At 39.9% G+C, this 21,179-nt stretch overlaps 1 protein-coding gene across 2 annotated transcripts; it reads right to left on the reverse strand.

Annotated features, from left to right (window-relative positions):
* Window positions 1-112: 112 nt before the first annotated feature.
* Window positions 113-4,842, reverse strand: LOC130722776 (BTB/POZ domain-containing protein At1g30440). 2 transcript variants are annotated; one of them, XM_057573619.1, is made up of 5 exons: window positions 4,650-4,842; window positions 4,103-4,518; window positions 3,302-3,371; window positions 1,529-2,752; window positions 113-952 (listed from the first exon to the last, which is right to left on the reverse strand). In XM_057573619.1, the coding sequence occupies exons 2-5, from the start codon at window positions 4,159-4,161 to the stop codon at window positions 359-361; spliced, it is 1,947 nt and encodes a 648-aa protein (XP_057429602.1). In that variant the 5' UTR covers window positions 4,162-4,518; window positions 4,650-4,842; the 3' UTR covers window positions 113-358. The 2 variants fall into 2 exon arrangements, with proteins under 2 accessions (XP_057429602.1, XP_057429601.1); XM_057573618.1 differs by having other exon boundaries at window positions 4,103-4,842.
* Window positions 4,843-21,179: the final 16,337 nt, after the last annotated feature.

A 21,179-nucleotide genomic window follows, 5' to 3' on the forward strand; every position in this document is an offset into this window, starting at 1 on the left:
GAAAACAACAAAAAATAGTGGAATTATAAAATATTCATAAAGTTCATTAGATCTCACCCATTGAATTTTTTGTATGTGATTCAAGGACTGAAGAAAAGAAATGAGCATACCCTTTTAAAATTTCAAACATATGAATATTTTGAATAAGCAGGAGGAAGTGTAATGTGCATACAAGCAGTGGGAAGAGAAGAAGAAACTAAAGCTAAGGTTTACACTTGCAACTACAGAGGACCTTTGTTTCCATCTACACTTTCTTGACATGCAGAGGCAAAGAAACTGTTTAACCAATATGACATAGTAACATAAGAGAAATAAGAAAGAAAAAAATAACTTCAGTAAATAAATGAAAATGCAGACACTAAGAAAGAACAATTGAAGAGAGTGAAGCTTTATCACTAATGGAAGAACTTCTCTGGTGCTTAACTTGTCTCTCCTTCAACTTCACAACCTTATTACTTCCATTGTTCTGGTTGCTAACGGATCCTTCTTGAGCACTGCACATCTGAGACTTCATCTTAAACCCGAGCTTCTTGGACACAGCTCCCCAAGTGCTCGATGATGATCCCTTTGTTGAACGACCCAGTTTCTCAATCTCCTGCCTCATGGTTGAGCACTCTTTCTCAAGCTCTGACACCCTCATCCTCATGTTATCCATTCCCACTTTCAAAACCTGATTTTCCTTCACCGCGGACGCCCAGCCGCCGCCACCCTCGTTGGACCCGACAAAACCACTTCTTAGCTGTCTCGATCCATCGAGATTATCTGAAACCAGGAAGCAACCAGCGATTGAAGTCCGGAGCTGGAGCTGCTCGAAGAATAGAACTTGAACTATTATTCTAATGGGTAGCCTCTCGTTCTGCGCAGCATGCGTGCATGCTTCTAGTGAGAGCTTCTGGCAGTCCATCAGCCTGCACAGTTGCTCTCTCTCAGACTCCACTAACCACGGGTGAGACTGCAGTTTTGTGTGACAGACAGAAACAGTGAATCAGTCCAAAGTAGTTCGAAGTTCACAATTGGCAAAATATGTTCTTAAGCCCTCGTGCATGTTTGGAAACCCTTATACAATAGACTCTTAAGCCAAAATCAATTATGGGGAGAAGCTTCTAAGTTTCATAATTGATTCTAATGAAAGAGAAACTAATCCAAACATGCTATAAATGACTACCAGAAAATGATGCTAACTAGTGCTAAATGATGTGAAATAAAAGGAACAGAATATGATTTGAAAACTGACTACAAAGATGACCGCGATATGATACCTTGATTATAGATAAATATGTGTGGGTAAGGTATTCTCACTCAAATCAAGGACAATAATTAAATAAAGCAGAATTGACAATAGTATTAGACAAACATATATAGTGCTACAAATTTAGCTTAGGAACCATTTGAATGCAAACCAAAGAGCACTTATTGGAGCTTATCTAGTGTTTTTTGTAGTAGATAAACTCCAATAAATCCGTACCCAAATGGGCTCTATATACCACATCCAAAACATATTATAATATAACTTGCTCTAGATACGTACCTTCAAAAAAATATCTATAGCGCGATATAAACCATCATCTAAAGGCCTGGCATACTCAGGAACAGCAGCAGCAAGGGCATGAAACTTGGGAAGTTTTAAGTTAACATCTGGGGCAACTTCTGCCAGGTAACCATCGATCAGCTTGGCTACCATGGTGATTGGCGTTAATGAAGGCGATCCCATCAACTCGCCATCATCAATTGAGCATGGAGAGGCAGCACCTGTAGCCTGATCCATGGCAAGGAAATTCTCAAGAATTCTTTGCACACAGTCAACATTGTAAAGTGTCTCCATTGAGTATGAGAAAGTTGGCATCAAGAGATCTTCCAGATTAGCTTGATCAAGCTGCATCCCAATACGTTTCTCCAAATCTGATATGCAAGAGGAGTCCACTCGTAGAATCATGGCTGTTCGAAGTAGACCAAAGAGGAACTTTGTTTGGACCAGGCCCTTCTGCAATGGGAGTAACCGGTTAATCTCTTCCAGTAGAATCTTCTGGTCTTCTTCACACGGTGGAGACCCCAAAGCCATCTGTGTCAGACGGGTGCTGGACTCACCAGAAACCTGGCGTCTATTCAACCCTGGTAGATACATTTTAGCATAGAAAGCAAGAGAACCAGCAATGATCTCCTGCCGAATTCCTCGAGATTCCATAACAGCTATCAACCTCTTATAAATAGGTAAACTCAAATTTGTTACATCCTCATACCACCAATCTGCACTTGAATTCTTTGGTCTTGCCCCAGTACTTATTCCGTTCCACAAGACACTTCCGCCAGGGCTCTGCAAAGGCCCACCACGTTCCAGTACTGGCCACCCGAATAAATTTGGGTCAGTAGATGCCTTTGCAGCAAGTGATTCAATGCACCTTTTCACAATGTGGAGCTTTTCCGCATCAGGCAGAACATCATCACAGGTTTGAAGTGACCTCAGAGAGTCTTTCCAACTTCGGAGAACCACCTGACTGAAGAAGGTTTCGGCCTGTGAAATTAGATTACCTTCACCATTTTCCTCAGTCATTTCAAGGTGCTCAGCAGCACACCAGAGGTGCACAACATTGGACGCAGTAAGTTCAAGTTTCACACCGTAGCAGAATTTTGCCACAAGTTCAAATGTTTTCGCCCCGCCAGGAATATCAGGAAGGTGGATGGCACATTCTTCCTCTGACTCAGAAGCTTCAGCAATCAGTTTTTCCATAACCCCACTTTTAGAGAGCAAGGGAAACTGTATTAAGTGTGTACTCAGGTCAGCTTATTTTATATTCAGAAAAGCTTATACGCAAAATACTGAGACAGAGCTTCTTAGTAGAAAAGCTATTTTCTATAAACTGCAAAGTCAAACATGCCAATATATGAAGGAATATTGAACTATAAATTGGCATGCTTTTCCAAAACCAGAACCAAATACTGTCCCTCTGCACATTTCATTTGCATAATCCCCCAAGACACAATAATATAATAATAATGCAATATCAAGTAATCTTTTTGCGAAGAAACATTACCAACTGCAACCACATTCCAGTATCAATCAATATCAAGTATTTTGAACAACGCAGAAATTGACAGCATACTTTATAACATGGTAAAGCAACATATTGCTAAGGTACTAATGTAAACTCTGTTATGTCTATCTTCATGTAAACTTTGGAATTTATGGATAATCAGATCTTCTATAAAAAGCTAGAAATTTAAGTAAGCTAATACTATCTGTATAGTGCACTAACTATAAGTGGTAAAAGTATGTTAAAAGAACTAGATAATAGATATCATATACCTTGTGAAGATGGAAGGACATCTCACCAACTTCAACAACTATATCACTAGGTAGCCCGGTTGTGCAGAACCTATGGATATAACAGCAGTCAAAACATTAAAATATTATACATTGTGTAAAAATGACTAAATTTCATTGAAGTTCCATTAGATACAATGCATTTCCAATCAGGCTGTACTAAGAATAGTCTCATTTAAATGGCTTAATTTAGGAATCAAGACAGAAAGAAAAATCCCATCCTTCACTGTCTAGTTGAACAAACACCAATCTGACTTATCAAAGCGTAGGCTATAAAAGAAACATAGAACAACCAAAATCGTAGTAGCGCTAAGGAGTTCATTACACTTTGCAAGGTCATTTAACAGGATTCATGCCTATCATGCAAAAGGTTTCCTTGACTCCGTCTCAAAAGTGGCATAGAGGCACATCCATGCCAATGCATACATGATATTTGACAAATTAAACTTTACATCCAAACCTCCAGTAACCAATCCCGGATTTGACATAGAAGGATCGACCAAGCAAGACAAATAAGACCTTCACAAAATTAATTATTAGCACCATAGCCCATTACCAAACATTAACATGAGTTCAAATTTCTAAACCACCAATTATCACTCAATGAGGCATATCAAGCAACCATTCAGTAAACCGATGACTTAAAAGTATCTAAACATATTCTTCCTAATCCTAGAGTTCACGAGACACAAACATTTCAACAAAGAACATCAATTTTAGAATAAGTAATAGAGAAGAAAACTAATTGACAGAGCACAAAAAGGGTTAAATTAGGCTATATACCAGGCCTGCCCTTGACGGTGGAACGCATCAGCTTTGGAACCCAATTTCACGCAAGCCATCTAGTCAAATCCCAAAAAGATAACAACAACAACAACAACAACAACAACAACTCAATAACAGAAACCAAGTCAAGAACGGATCCAAAACCCTTCTGAAACACTGTATCAAGCTGAAATCCCTAACCAGCACCAAATGAAGCTTCCAACACTAACAATTCAAGAAGCAATTCCCCTCAAATTTCAGCCTTGAAATTGATTCACAATGCAGCTCCTTCCAAACCTTTATCAAAATTCCCAGCAACCCACCAAACCAAAAGAGCCAAATCCCCCACCAGAAAAAAAACCCTAGAACCAGAACCACTCCAATAGCAGCCACCACCACAAAATCAAACCCAAATGGTTCCTTATCCCATCCACCTAGTTTAGGTCAACAACCCACATAACAAAAATTAAACTTTCAAAATTCAAAACCAACCCATTACCTAAACAAGACACAAGAGCCAAAAACAACTCATACCCAGATGAGAAAAACTACAAAAATGACTCACTGTATGGTTTAATAGAAAAAAAATGCAGCATTAAGAAAATGGGTTGTTATGATCATCATTAATGGCAGCAATGGCATATGCATGTGGGGTCCGTGGCTTGAAACATACTCATTGCTTGGTTTCTCGAGCTAAGAATCTCTCTAATGAAGCACTTAAAAAAATCGATTTGACTTTGGAAGAAACAGTAGTACAGTGGAAACGTTCTGTTCTTTGTATTTATTAAGGTTTTTGTTTATTACTACGATAGTGTCGGTTTGTGAGTAGCTAGGCCATGTGCATGCGTTAGGGTAACGGACTTGGGTTTTCAGAAAAACTGAGTTGAGTTTCCATTGCGTGCAATCACAGGGAATTTTTTACATTATCAAGATTGTTAATTAATATAAACAATTCCATGACAGGACTCATATATGAATTTTTTTTAATAAATATCCGGTACCAATCACCCATTTGAATGTCGTAAGATTCGGGATAATATTTATTGTGAAATACTGTCCTCTTATACTAGTTAAGAAATCAAAAAATGTCAAATATGTAAATATTGGATTTGATATGATTAATGTAGTTTTGAATACAAACCATCTATATTTTTTAGTATTTTATTACACTTGTTATTTGTCTTTGAAAAGGTCTATTTTTTCGTTTGGCGGGTTCTTCACGATGCGATCCAAATGAACGCTAAGAGATTTAGCCACAATATAATTTGGCCTTGTCTCCTTTGTGCTCCAGATGTGGAGTAGATATTGAAGATGAGCTCCATTGCCTTCGGATTGTCCTCATTCTCATGAGCTTTGGTTGCGGCTTGGAGCAGTGGCATGGAATAATTTTACAGGTTCCGATCTTGCGGGGTGGCTTTCGGGCTTGGCTTGTAGCTACCGGAGTGTGATGTTTTTAGCAGGTTTAGGGAGCATTTGGAAATGGAGGAATAACATGTGTGTGGAGGAGGAGCAGTGGACGGTGGATGAGGCGGGTGAAGGTTTCCTATCGAGCATGACGATTTCAGGCAAGGCATGGAGGCGGGGGTAGTGTCGAGGATGCAAATTTGCTTAGCTTGCGGTGGATGCCACCAGCTCAGGGGCGGGTCAAGCTAAATATTAATGGTAGTTATACCATGGGCAGGGGTGGTGTTGTAAGGGATGAATCGGGACAATGGTGAGCGGGGTTTGCTGGTTTTGAGAACGGTGGTAACCCCCTCTTAGCGGAGGCTACAACAATGAGAGATGGACTTCGTCTTGCGTGGATGCGTGGTTTCCGGGATCTCATTTGCGAGGTGGATTGTGGCGAGTTGCTGCGGTTGGTGAAGCGTAATTTGCAGGTGTTTTCGGTGATCATGGAAATCAGAGAAATGCTAGCTAAGGAGTGGGTCCTGACACTGGGTCAAGTTCCTCGGGAGTGCAATGAGCTTGCAGATTATATCTCCAAGTTCGTTGCTATAGTGGGAAGACATGATTTTAGATGTGCCTACCTTTGAGATAGAGCCTCTAATTCTTATAGATGCTTTAACCATTGTGTAGTTTTTTTTTTTTTTTTTGGTAATTTTCCGATGAAGTTCCAAAATTATGTTAATCAGAATGAAAATGCTTCATGTGATGAGATGAAAGCAATGATTCATACATGATCATGTACTCCATAAATTTTCTCTTCCTGTGAATGTGAATACATAAATACGTGTATGTTCTCTTTCATGAGATTAGTCATGAATTGAATTTGTAGGTTGAATTGTTTACAAGTTATTCGAGCCAAATAACAACACTCTAATCAAAATTAACCAAAATATTAAATGATTTATTGTTATTTGGTTAAATGTGTTTTTATCTTCCCTGGTTTTTAGTTCTTTTTAAAAAAAATGTTATTTATACCAAGTTAATCCAACCCTGCTGGCTTTTATCTCAATAATAATAATAATTAAATCATTATTATTATTATTAGAGTGTTGTATGGCTCATAATATTAATTCACGAATCCAACAAATTAAAATTATAACCAATCACGTTCCTTTTGTAATACAATAAAAGTAATGACTTTTAGAATCGGGCTCAGCCACGAATTTTGTTTCATGCCATAAAGCAATTTTATATTTATTATTATTATTATTATTATTATTATTGTTGTTGTTGCTGTTGTTATTATTATTATTATTTTTTTATTATTATTATTAAGTTGTGAAATCACATCTATATTGCTACTCTCATAATTTTCTCCAAATAATTCTTCCAATTCAGAAACTATATATGAGCAAAATGATAACTATATTACACTAGTTATGAATATGTGATACGAAATCTATTACATGGGTACATATATCATGTATAGAATTCATCCACGTCAACCAATCAGATTTCAAGGATGTGTCACGTCAATTAATGAAATTGAATAAAATATGAGATTTTCTCACATCCTTGAAATCTGATTGATTGACGGTGTAAAAAATTTTACACCGTCAGTGCATAGAAATTAAACTCATAGTTAAATGAGTGTCATGAGAATTTCTCATGTGCAGTTTTCATTGGACATGGTGTCAAACTGCCAATACATTTACTTGTACACAAATAGCCTAACCTGATAACTGACTTGGTTGAGTCCATTGGGCCATCAAATACTGTATTGGGTCAAAGGCTGCACCCTGAGCCCCACCCTGATGGTACCATGTACGCTATGGAGGGAAATGGGGAATGTGGGCCGAAAGGAGGTCAACCCATTGACTCACTGAGGCTGCATGCTAGAGATGACCTTCAAGCCAGCAAAGCTTTTGTCCAAAAACAATTACCAGCAAATCTGTGTTCAAAAAATAAAACCAGCAAAGCTTTGACCCAAAAAACCAGCAAAACAAATCACACCATAGTGGGACTAGAGGGAGGAGGTGGGTTTTCCATTGGGGCTGAGCCCAAAGGTTAGTGGAGCAGGACAATATTGACTTGGGGGTTCAATTTTACAATTCTATCACTCAATTTTTCACCCTCCCTAGAACATTTACTGTTTTATTGTTTTCAGATTTTAAAAAATCTAGTAGTATATTTTTAACATACTAAAATTTAAAATTGGCACAGTATGTAAAGTTAAAAGCAAGGGAAAAGTAAAACTGTTCGATCAATTAATTGTCTCTATCTTATCTTGTATGTACCTTGCTTTGATTCTGATATTTCACTTTTAATAATTTGTGTATATATACAGTTATTGAATATCTTGAATCATCCATCTTTTCAGTTTCGAATATTTCCTTACGAATAGTACTATAAGTGAAACGTGTGAGCATATTGTACAATATGCTTAGGAACTTTGTTTACGAGTCGCTCCTCCTGTAACTTCGAGTCGCAAACCCGTCTCACCCTCAAAATTCTATCTTCGAATATCTCACTCCAACCCCTCTTAAAAACGTGCACAACTTGTTTACGCAAGAGTGAATGTTCTAATGGTCTAGAATTAATCACATTCTCTCCCGCCATTTGAGTAAAAGTTAAAATTTATGGGTGAAAATGTGTAGGAAGTGAAAATTTGTGTTAGAGAAAGTGAATTGTGTGTGAGAAATTGAAAGTGAGAAAATGTTGAGAAATTTAAAGAGGTTGAGAAATTTAAAGACTTTTTTTTTTTTTGTCTCTTTTCACTTCATATGTTTTTAGATTTCTCAGTCCAATAACACATTTGCATTTGCACCCAACGTCCCTACACCCAAATGAGAAAAAGAAAGGGATGTGGCAGCAGCAAAAGTTATGTCCCATGGAGTTCTTATAGTGCATCAGATACGGAAGAGACCTCTCGCAAGCGTGGGGCGGGTGTTTCGAGACCTCTCTTTGACACAGCTAGCACTGGGGCTTCTCCCCCTCTAAAGAGACAAAACAACAACATGGGATTGGGATTGGCGGAACCTGTTGATCAGGTCCGCCCACCTCAATGAAGCTCCTCTCTTGGAACTGTCGTGGGCTTGGGAACCCACAGGCAGTTCGAGCCTTGCGAAGGCTCATCCGAACAAAAGCTCCTGATGTGGTCTTCGCCATGGAGACACGTCGTTCTGGTAGTGAAATGGGTGCCCTTCGTGGCGTAGGTGGTCTTATTAATTTTTTCTTGTTTCTTGTGCAGGTTCAGGCCGCACGAGAGTAGGAGGATTATGCCTCTTTTGGAGTAACGATGTGACGACTACGGTGGTACACTCATCGGTTAACCATATTATTTTTCTTTTACAACTTCCAGATTCTAATGTGATTATGCAGGTCCTTGCGGTTTATGGATGGTAGGATGATAACAACAAATGGAGGACTTGGAAAATGATTAAAAATTACAAACCTGATGACGCGATGCCTTGGCTTTGCATAGGCGACTTTAATGATGTGTTGAAGCCCTCAGATAAGCAGGGAGGGCAACCAGTTAACTTTAATCATCTTCAGGTGGCCCAAGAGACTCTTTCTGACTGCCAGCTCAAAGAGGTGGGTTATGCAGGATATCGTTTTACTTGGTCAAATAAGAGGAAGGCCCCTGACACGGTTCAAGAAAGGCTAGACTATGCACTTGTCAATGACTGTTGGCTCAATCAGTGGCCAATAACTGATGTGACTCACCTTCCCCGGCACCTTTCAGACCACAATCCCATTCTCCTTTTTTGTGGTACTCGGCGGCGCACTGAATCTCGAGGTAGAGTTCACATGTTTCATTTTGAAGAGGTTTGGCTCCAAAGTGGGGAAGAGTGTGCCAGCGTGGTGGAAACTGCTTGGCACCATTCAGGTCCAGACTTAGCGTCTAAGTTGACAGAGGTTGGGGGCTCTCTTGACAGTTGGGGTAGAGAAAAATATGGCGACGTGGCGCGTAAGGTCTCTGATCTTAATTATAGATTGCAAGCCCTTTAGCAACGACCACAGTCAGAGCTTATTCTGGCCGAGGTAGCAGAGATTGAGAAATCTCTAGATGTGCTTCTTGAACAAGAGGAGGTGGTCTGGTGCCAGCGATCAAGAGCCAACTGGCTCCAATATGGTGATAAAAATACTCATTTCTTTCACTCTAAGGCTTCACAACGAAGAAAGCGTAATTCAATAGAAGAGTTGAAAGATGATAGGGGGCGAACGGTGGTTGAGGACAAGGGCATCTATAGAGTGCTTGCAGACTATTTCACAACTCTCTTCTCCTCATGTGCACCAGTTGATATTAATGCGTGACATCCCTAGTTGCTGGTCGAGTTACTCCCCGGCACCTTGAGATTATGTCCAAACCTTCTACAAGGGAAGATGTTGAAGAAGCTTTGGCTCAGATGCATCCAACTAAGGCTCCGGATTGTGATGGTTTGCCTGCTTTGTTTTACCAAAAATTCTGGCATATTATTGGAGATGATGTCTCATCCTTTTGCTTGCAAGTCCTTCATGGCGAGGCCTCACCAGGTATTATAAATAAAACTATTCTTGTTTTAATTCCTAAAGTGAAGAAACCTATGCATGCAAATCAGTTTAGGTCAATTAGTCTATGCAATGTTATTTTTAAAACTATAACAAAGACTATGGCGAATAGATTAAAAATTATTTTGCCTGACATTATTTGTGAATCCCAAAGTGCTTTTGTCCCAAGCCGTTTGATAACGGACAATGCCTTAGTGGCGTTTGAATGCTTCCACTATATGAAGAAAAAAATAAATGGTCGTAATGGCGTGATGGCTCTAAAATTAGACATGTCGAAAGCCTATGATAGAGTGGAATGGCCTTTCTTGGCGAGTGTCTTAGAACAAATGGGTTTTCCCCCTAGCTGGGTGACTTTGGTTATGTCGTGTGTTACCACGGTTAATTTTTCTATTATGCTGAATGGCGCACCGCAAGAGGCATTCTCCCCAAATAGAGGGCTACGCCAGGGTGATCCTCTCTCTCCGTATCTCTTTATCTTATGTGGAGAAGTGTTCTCAGCCTTGCTTAACCAAGCTGTCTCATCTTCAACTTTGCATGGCATTAAAATTGCGTGCACTGCTCCTGTAATCTCACACTTGTTGTTTGCAGATGATAGTGTTATCTTTGCTCGTGCAACGACGCAAGAAGCACTAACTATTAAGGCTATCCTAGCCTCCTATGAGCAAGCTTTTGGTCAAGTCATTAACCTTGAGAAGTATATGCGCTCCTGTAGCCGAAATGTGCCGGAGAACTGTTTTCATGAGCTTAAGCAGCTATTGAATGTAAAGGCGTTGGGGAGTTATGTCAAGTACCTGGGTCTTCCTACCATTATTGGTAAGTCCAAAACCCAGATCTTCTCTTTTGTCAAGGAACGAGTATGGAAGAAGCTCAAAGGATGGAAGGAGAAATCCCTCTCTCGAGCAGGTAGAGAGGTTTTGGTTAAGGCAGTGGCTCAATCCATTCCATCCTATGTCATGTCTTGTTTCTTATTGCCTGATGGTATTTGCTCAGAGATTGAAGGTATGATTAGCCGACTTTATTGGGGAGGTGATGTTACCAAGCGTGGCATGCATTGGGTAAAATGGAAATCTTTATGTAAGTCTAAGGATCGTGGTGGAATTGGTTTCCGTGATTTTAAAAAATTTAATATGGCATTGGTAGCCAAGAACTGGTGGCGTTTGGTGAATTGTCCAAATTCTTTGCTTGGCAAGGTATTCAAAGCAATGTATTACCCCAGAGGTTCCATTTTTTAGGCTAAGAAAGGATGGCGTCCGAGCTACGCATGGTCTAGCATATTTCGTTCTGGATTTGCTCTTGAGAAGGGTGGTATGTGGAAGGTTGGTGATGGTAGAAATATACGAGCTTGGATGGATAAGTGGGTGCCAGGATCTTCTCCATTGATGTTCAGTGAGCCTTTATCTAAAGAGCTCGGGATTAAACTGGTTTCGGATTTGCTGTTACCAGATTCTATAGCTTGGAATAAGCAATTAATAGAATTCATTTGCTGCCCACCCACGGCCCAGGCCATTATGGCGCTTCCCTTACCCATGGTACCGCAACATGATACTTTCTTTTGGCCATTGACACCAGATGGTTTCTACTCTACCAAGTCTGGCTATCAGTTCTTGCAAAGAGAGGAGGAGTCTTCTGCTGGCACGACATCCACAGTTCCTTCTATGCCTTCTACGGCCTGGAAGCGTCTTTGGAAAGCCCTCACCCTTCCTCGGTGTCGTGAAACGGGATGGCGAGCTTGTTTGGGAGCTCCCCCGGTTCGTGAAGTGCTTCATGCACGTGGAATGGACTTGGACCCGATCTGTCCTCGATGCCAAGCAGCTTCTGAGACAGTGCACCATGCACTTCTTTTCTGCCCCATGGTTAAAGCAACGTGGTTTGCAAGTAGTTTGGGCTTGCGCCTGCAGCAAGAACAAGATTTCCGTGACTTTTTTCTCCAGTTTTTGCAGGTTGCAGATGACGAAGCACTGGGATCATTCTTAGAAATTATGTATGCGGTTTGGAGCTCGCGGAATGACCTGGTCTTTAATGATACAGCTGCGACGGTAGACCAGGTGCTTCGCCGGGGCTCTCTCCTTCACTCGGGACCGGCCATGGTACCAGCGCGCCGGCCAGGGTCAGCAACACAATACGCATTGGACCCGACCAGCTCCAGGTATTTACAAGATAAATTTTGATGCATCGGTTTCTCAGGCGGGGCATGGTGGCTTTATTGCCCGTAACAGCCGTGGCGAGGTCCTTGCAGCTGCTTTCTCGAATTATGGTCCGGTTATGTCCCCCACGACGGCGGAGGCTCTCTCCATGCGGTGGTCGATGACAATGGCATCGGATCTTGGGTTCAGGAAGGTTGTTTTTGAAAGCGATTGCTCTCTCCTAGCTGATGCTTGGAAACGTAACGGCGGTTGCTCTTATTTAGACTCTATTGTCAGGGATTGTAATTTTTTGCTTTCAAACTTTGATGTCTTTGCTTTGTTGTTTGTCCGCCGTACAATCAACTGTGCGGCCGACTGTTTAGCTTCTTTATCGCTTTCGTAGGGTTATTGTGTGTGGATTGAGGAGGTCCCTCATCAACTTATTGGTATTGTCCAAAATGATGTATCGGCCTCTGCGCCACCTATTTCTTCTTAATTGAATGAAGTTGATTTAAAAAAAAAACAAAAAAAAGTAAGCATATCACATGGTTTCTATTTCTGAAAGGCACGTAGGTGAGTCTGATTTTAGTTTGTGAGATCCAGAAACATATGAAGTACTGAATATAACCTATAGCTAGCCTTGTAGCTAGATATTAAATTTCAAAAGCAAAGTAAACATATGTGATCGACCAATTAATAAATGTTTTTTTTAATCTTTCCACATCTCTCAAGCACCAATGATGCATAAAAATTAAGATTAGTAGGTTATGTGTAATTTAAAAAGTTGATATGAATTGAGAACAACTTTAATGTAATTAGCTAGATTTTTTAAGAAGTGTAAAGTTGTTGTTTGGTTCTTAAAATCCAGAAACATAAGAAGTACTGAATATCTTCTCATTAGAGTTAAGTGGGGCCATGCACATGTGACACCATGAAGAGATAGAATAGTCTAAACTTCTAAAAACATAATACAATTTGGAATTAATAAACTAGAATTATTATTATTTTTTGTCAAAGATGAGTTGTTCATTAAAATAAATGCATGTGGCCCAATATCTCAAAACCCATTAGAATGATAAGCATTTTTTATCAATACCATATGTATCATCAAGGATGAATTTTGGCCCATGCGCATAAGATGATCAGGTGAAGTTGGTGGAAGGGCAGGTTTTTGAAGTTTGAATCACTGGTGAATTCCAAAGCATGCACTGTTATTCATAAGCCGTTTCCACCGTCTGATGAAGCCGTGGATTCCAACTGTGTCTTATACCACTCTGCATCATCACGTGCAAATTTTGATGATCGACAATTGTATATTTGTGACTGTAGGGGTGAGCAAAACATCCATTTCGACCCGGACCCGCTATACCCGACTGTAGAAAAAGTGAAACGGGCGGATTTGGGCGGTTTATCGGGTCCACGGGTAGAGAGAAAAGGGTTCAAACGGTTGACAGCGGGCGGGTCCGGTTTCAGAATTATTTACCATCGGTACCCGAAGCAACCCGACTGAGTACTTTAGTCTATAGACTTTAAAGAGCTGTGTGATGGACTGATAGTGTGACAGACAAGACAAGCATTGTCCTCTTTAGCTGACTACCACTGCATGCTAACTCCTTTCCCACCTCCCTATTTCCCACATTTCACTGACAGGAGAGATTTCCGTGTACAAGTCCAACTCCACCATGATCATCAATTCATCATCATCACATGTCATGAAATGAATATATACATGACATGATAATATCAGTATCACCTCACCATAGTGTGCCTTTTTTATTTTTAATTACTAAATAAATACTATATAAAATTAGTTGATAATATAAAGAAGAAGGAATAAAAAACGAATTTGAGCAAGGACGACGTCGTTCACAGCTGCTCTTGCCTCTAACCATAGTAGTTTTCACATCCAATTAAAAGTATGCAACTTTTTTCTCCGTGAAAGAGAAAAGTGAATGACTAACAGTAGATCTAAATGCAAGAGTGAAGATCAACAACTTCTTTCCCATGGCAGATCCGCCTTTAGTTTACCGGTGACAAGGATGCTAGCATCTCCTTCCACCACTTTGCTCGACATCGGGAGGGTGAAAGCTTACTGCGGTGCCTCACACGGTGTGGGTGGCTCATAATAGCGGCGGTAAAGGAGCGTCTCGGTGGCTCGCGAACAACGATGAAGGCTAAGTTTCGGTGGTTTGCGGCGGCATTCACCATGGAGGTTGGAGTGTTTTCTCCTCCTTCCTTATCTGGTCTGCATTCTTCTCCATTTTCTTCCTTTGGTCTTAACCCACCTCAACCCGCCCGAATCACCCATTCACCCGCACCCGATTCATCCGAGGAGCCAGCCGGTCGGAAAGGGGTGGAGTTTTTGTGTTCTCGGTTTGTGTCGGTTTTGGCTTTTTTTGAAAAGGAAATTGATGATGGCATCTTGCTTGCTGAAGAGTAGACTATGAATACATATTATAGGTTGATGTATTTAGGTGAACATTTTGCTCAGTCCAGTAAAGTGAGCTGGTGAGAAGTGGTAACAGTGAGTCAATTATTCAACAATAGTGTGTAATTGTGTATGACAATGAGATAAGTTCACGTGGTGTTGAATGTGACACCCCCTTCCCCTTCTTGAGCGACGTTAACTCAGAGAGTGAAAAGAAGACGACACAATTTTTTTTTGACTAACTTCCTTAAGTACATCAAACTTTCAATTCTCAACTCAACTTGTTCTCGGGATTAAGGCGGAATATCATAATCATTTTTTAAACTTCAAAATCAAAGTAGACAACGTCTATCCCTAAACAATCTGAAACTTAATTCTACATTCTTACATTTAACTCTGCTTCTTCACTGAGTCCTATTCTCCTAACCACCGACAACTACCATGGCTTAATAGTTTCGACAAACAGCAACCAACTCGATCTAAGCCCATCTCAATCTTTCACCTGAAAATGTTAACCACTAGAAGGAGTGAGCTACCAACAGTATAAGAACATGAATGTGTTAGTGGCACCAACTCGAGTCACATGCCGGTCGGCCAAACACAATTCATATTCAAAATATATCAATATTATTATATCATAAAATCATCATAGCATATCATCAAACACATACAATATGATGCACGTGAGTATTCACCACCTTGTCACTCCTTTCCTTCAATCAGACTTCTCCCCCATTGCTTCTTGGGATAAGAGGGTCCCTCGCCTGACCTTTTTAAATTATTTAGGTTGCATATGTGTGTTTTAGGGCCCGAAGCTTTTAGCTTCATACTCTTCGGAAGGTCGTCTCGGGAACATGGACATTCCTTATAGTTCACTCTTTACCAGACAATGATCGCTCAGTAGCTTTTTCGACAGACATACATGCTCAACTCTTGCCTTAAATTTCTTGCCAGCCCGACCTCAGGGATCCATGTCGTAAACTGACAACATAGGTGTGCCGCCGTGTAAGTCTCGGGCTATTCATCTCTGAACAAGGCCACCATTGGCGTCTCTGTATTCCCACTCTCTCTAGTGGTAGTGACAGCACCTTCCTACTCCTTATTGCTTCTTGTGTTTTCATATGCAATACATACGCCCCCTTATTTCTCCGTTATCATTCAAGGATATTCATAGCTAAGATGAATTCCATACCCCTCAGACTCAGTCGTCACATCGGAGGGTCAGTGCCTCAAAACCTGCAGAGGTACAAGGCACACCTTTTGGTGCTAGTCCCCGACTTTATTGTGGCTCATGATGCGTCCCATTCCACATTACGTCCCACTCACGCCGATAACTAGTCCCAGGTACGTGGTAACTCTGAGCACTATCCTCGAGGGTCCATCTATGCATCCACTCTTACCTAAACCTATTCTTCAGGGTTTTATTAAATCCACCTAACTTTTCAAATGAGAATCTCATGAAGACTACAACCATTATTTCAGAGGAAACCTTTTTGGATTGCATATGCGTCCATTCTTGTGTGCACAAACTATAATAATTCTCTCGGCTCAGGTTATCACTATGCCACACTTTCACGATCTCTTCCAAGGTCAAAGCCAAAGACTTTATCACCTAAAGTACCACTATATCCCATAGTGTGCTTATAATCCCCTTCTAACGTTGCAACATTACAATCACGCACATACAGTCCAAACAAGTCAGACATTTCTTCATCACAATCAGCATTATCATATGGCATATTAGACATACGTTCAATAAGCATGTTATTTAAACAATCATAGCAATCATACATTCAAGTCATGCATATATCAGACAATCAATTCAACCAGCATATAATCCAACCGAACACATAACCAAAGTGAGTACTAAAGCCACACTCATGCCCTTATAATGAAGGTAAACTCCGTCCTCCGTTGACCTGGATATCCAGAATTAATGTAGGGACTTCCAGAAACACATTGGGACATATTTGAAGAGGAATTAGTGAATGAAAATGGAAATTCGAAGAGGAGAAGCTTCGGTGCTTCAAACTTGAATTTGTGAGGGCTGAGGGCTTTTCACTTCTGTCCCTCGCGTTTCTGAGCCTATGTTTAATGTCTTAGGACCTCAAGAGCTTCAGAATTCATGAAGTTGTAAGGCTGGAGTGATTAGCAAAGAAATCAAGGTTATTTCCCTATGCTAGTTTTTTCGCCAATGGAGTTTCATGCAAGGTGATTAACTCCTAATCTCTGAGCAGGTCTGAGGCTCATTTATGAACTGGAAATGTGCAGAGCATATTGCAGAAGTTGTTTCAGTTTTGCTTGGCACAATGATGATGGTGAATAGTAATTTTACTATTTGTCATGATCATGACTATTTTGTTGCTTTGTTAAGGGAATAATGCGGGGAATTAAATGCTATGGAATGATGAATTCAGATGGTGAAGATGTGGTATGTGTGGCATCAAGTTTCAGAGGAAATAATGCCCGTGTTATAAAACTCGGACCGGACCGGCCGGTTCGACCGGTTGAACCGGGAACCGGACCCTTGACCGGTCCGAGCCATTGAATGGATCGGCCATGCAATTCAACCGGTATGAACCGGTTTGGACCGGCCAGTTCAGGAAATAAACTGGCAACTCGGCCGGTTTTAATGGACCAATCCTTTTTTTTTTTTGCCTTTTTTGTCAAAACTGTTTTTAATGTTCAAACTGTAATTAATTTACATTCAATGTTAATTATTTGGTCAAATGATATTCAATTGAGAGTTATTTAAAAAAATTGTCATAGCTAGGACTTGAACACAGGACCTAGAGGGAGGAAAGCTAATCCAAATTGCCACTACACCACTTTGCTTCTTGTTAAGAAGAATGCATACTATTTTATATATATGATATACTAAGGTTATATTTTAAATTATTATAATTTTTTAATATAAACCGAGTCAAGCAATCGAACCAATGACCCAATGGTTGAACCATTGACTCATTGACCCAGTGTCTTAACCGAGTCGATCACCGGTCCGAGGCTGATAACACTGAATAATGCAATGGTTTTCATGATGTAATGACATGTACATGTGCTATGCATCATAATGCATTGAACTTTGTGGAAATGATTGTCCTTTGTTGGTTTGTGAAGGTAATGATGTGGAGAATTAAATGTTTGTTCAGATGTTTTATGGTGAGATAGAGGAGTAGTACGTGTGGCATAAGGCTTGGAGAAAACTTGAATGAATATTTTGAGGTATTAAAGTACACACATGTGGTACCAAGTTCCAAGAGCGTACTAATGAAGTTGGATGGTAATTTCATGGTCTCTGGATGTCATTTACATGTCATGGAAGTAATTAAATGACTGGTCATTTGAATTGATGAGAGGAATGAGATAAATATGACATGGATAAATGGTGAAAGTGACGGGTTATCACCAAAGTAGTAACATTTTTTGCCATATGTGCTTTCACGGTGACCGCAGTCAACCAAATCACGTGAAGCCACACCGGCCCACAAGGTTCACGGGAGACCGCAGTCAACCCAAATAACTCCCTCGCGTGCAAGCCCATCGTTCTCATGGACCATAGTCTACCTGACCTATGTCCGCTAATTAATTCGCTTGCAAACGAGTTATAATCACATTCACTTTGTATTTAGGGCTCTAAAGTCAGTCCTAGAGTCTTCCCAACTTTAATAACAATATTAAACATGACGACAAAAGATATCCACAACACCAATGGGAATTACAGCTAGGTGAGCGACCCATGGTTCCTCAGTCAGGCAATATTCATATAGCATAGGTATTCATAATCATATTCTCATGCTTCTCATACACATAACTCATGCCAAATTATTCAAGCAAGACTCAACGACTTGAGCATGGAATCAAAGAAAGAAACACTCCGAACCCCTTGAAATAGGGTTCGGCCGAACCCACTTTAGGCTCTAGGGTTTTCAAAAAAAAATTTTTTTTCTTCCTTTCATTCCATACAAGCCTTTGTCCAGCCCCAACATCAACATTTTCACCCAAGAATTCCAGAATTAAACATTCTTCATTAACCATGTTGAAACAAGCACAATATGATCCAAAATTAGCAAGTAGTCATGGGATTTATGCATGAGATCATAGCACAATAGCAAGCACATCAATTGAAGGTGATTAGGCATGTATTTCATGGTACAAATTTCCAGCAACAAACATAATAGCAAAACGTCATGGAACAGCCCTCAAAATCAATCCATATTTACAACAAAACATGGCTATACTACCTAGATAAACTACCCTTCTTCTGTACAGTTCCCGTGGCAACTACCATTCATTTGGCATATTGTCTTATGTTCATAAGAGAGATAATAATTACAGCATAGCCATACATAGCATCATGATAAATTTCCAGCAAGCACATCACCCAAACCTCATAAGAAAAACATCTATAACTCAATATGATTCATGGTAAAGCATGGCAAGGATCCCTATAATCTACCCCTCCTAGGACCAGCCCTTACCTTTGTCCTTAGGCTTGAAGAAAATATGAAAGTGAAGAACAAGGTTCTGGTTTCTCTCCTCTTCTCCCACGCGTGACCTTCCTCTCTCCCTCTCGCTCGCAAACTCCTTCTCTCTCTTGCGCGAACACGTCGACGGTGGTGGGGCTTGGGACGGTGACGGCTAGGGTGCAAGGGGAAAGTTTCTCTCACTCTTTCTCCTCTGTTTTACGTGTTTCAGAAGTGCTCAATGTTTCTTTCTTCAGAATAGTGTGAAAAGAAACCCTTTCCCTCCCAAGACCCTACATAGCCCGCGTCCCCTCTCTCCCTCTCTTGGGCTAGGGTTTGTTTTCTTTCAAGCCCAACCCAAGTCAAAACCCTTGACCCCATCACTTAAGAACTTACTCAGGCCTGAAACTAATCAAAAACCTCAGCCCTTTTTAGTAATATCACGATCACACTCGGAATTGAAAGGAAACAAATCAATTAAATTCGCTGGTACTGTACAGCCAGGACCATCGTCACTAAACCGATGATATCTCGAGCTACAGAGGTCGGAATGACCCGATTCCACTTCGAGAATTTTCTAGACTTAAAGGGCTACAACTCTCATGAAGGAAGTTTTCCCAAATGAAGTCGTTAAGGCCCTCTAAAAATTCACCCAAGTTGAAAGTTCTAATCTGCCAGCTATCAAACATTAACTAAAACTTCAATTTTATTCAAACGTCCATAAAAAGGATATCCTAGTGTAGAATCATACTGTCAGTGGTGAATTTTCAATCAGAATAGCTTTTAGTGTTTTGCTACAAAATAGTTTTATAATCAAGCATCCTCTTCAAATTTGTCTATTAGGAGCAGCTTTAATTGGGGTATGAAGGTCCAAAGAAAAATTCAACATTTTCTTTTCTGGTTGCTTAACTGATCCATTATTTCAAGCTAGGAAAATCTCACAAAGAGGGTGTGGTGCTGGAACCATTCTGCTCTCTAAGTGGAGACTGCATTGAGGAAACTAGTACACACATTTTTCTTACATGCCAGTAGTCCAGGCAAGTTTGATCAACCAATCCTATGTAATAACCCTCTAGGAAAACACAAGATATAAACATTGAGGAAGCATGTCCAGGATCAGAATAAAGGTTGTAATCAATGGGTGAAGGACATTGGTACCTAACTTGCGACTGAAGTAAAAAGGCAAGAATTGAGATTTGGGAATAAGTCTAAGCTATCATTCCATACAAGAATGCAACCTCACCTTTTCTTACAACCCCTTTAAATGAAGCATTAATTTGTTGTGGAGGAAGTTGAGAGTGTCACATTTGCAATAACTCACCAAGAGAGACAAGGGCTCTCTTCACTTTGCCTTAAACTTCAAACACTAGCTGTCACTACCAATGCATATTCTCCTTGCTCAAACCTTCAATTTACTATGAACATTTAGCAATCTTAATACACATGAGCTAAGAACTTAACAAGTCCTATCTGCTGACATTTTCAGAGGTTCCTTAAACAATATTTTGAAATTAAGAAGTAAGATTCTTCTGTTCCACCACCATACAGTTACAAACAAGTTTCAGCAGCATAATTAATACCAAAGTTAATTGGTTAGTCAATTATCTTTGAATTTGATCATTAAGTTCAGATTATATATCCTTAAAAGCCCACACAGAATGGCAACAATTCTGGACATAATTTTATCCAAAAAGAACTTCTTTAGAATGTGAAATTGTCAAGGAATTAGTATCATTCAGTTTCAACGACATCTTACTAGGGATGGCAATGGGTCTCGGACCCATAGGGTACCCACAAAAAATACCCACTATGGGTAGGGTAAAAACCCGCTAGATGGGTATGGGGTTGGGTATGGGTAATTACCCGCAAAAAGTATTATTATTATTATTATTATTATTATTATCATTTTGTATTATATGAACAAACTAACTTAAGCTATAGCTTTCAAATTTACTTATTTTAAAAAATATGTGACTATTTAAAGTATTCATAATCATTGCTAATTTACTCACACTTATTTTTAAAATTAGCAAGTTAATAACCTACAAATTTAGGACTATATTATAAATCCAAAATTAAAAATTAAGTTATATCTTTCTTGCTTATTCGTTTTAAAAAAGTATATTCTTAGTTGAATGATT

The sequence above is a fragment of the Lotus japonicus genome, chromosome 6, assembly GCF_012489685.1.
Source record: "Lotus japonicus ecotype B-129 chromosome 6, LjGifu_v1.2".
NCBI lineage: Eukaryota > Viridiplantae > Streptophyta > Magnoliopsida > Fabales > Fabaceae > Lotus > Lotus japonicus.

Coding starts and splice junctions, on each gene's coding strand:
- LOC130722776 (XM_057573619.1), bottom strand. CDS start 4,161: ATGGCTTGCGTGAAATTGGGTTCCAAAGCTGATGCGTTCCACCGTCAA. Junction 3,372..4,102: donor CACCGTCAAGGGCAGGCCTG/GTATATAGCCTA, acceptor TTATATCCATAG/GTTCTGCACAACCGGGCTAC. Junction 953..1,528: donor CTATAGATATTTTTTTGAAG/GTACGTATCTAG, acceptor ACAAAACTGCAG/TCTCACCCGTGGTTAGTGGA.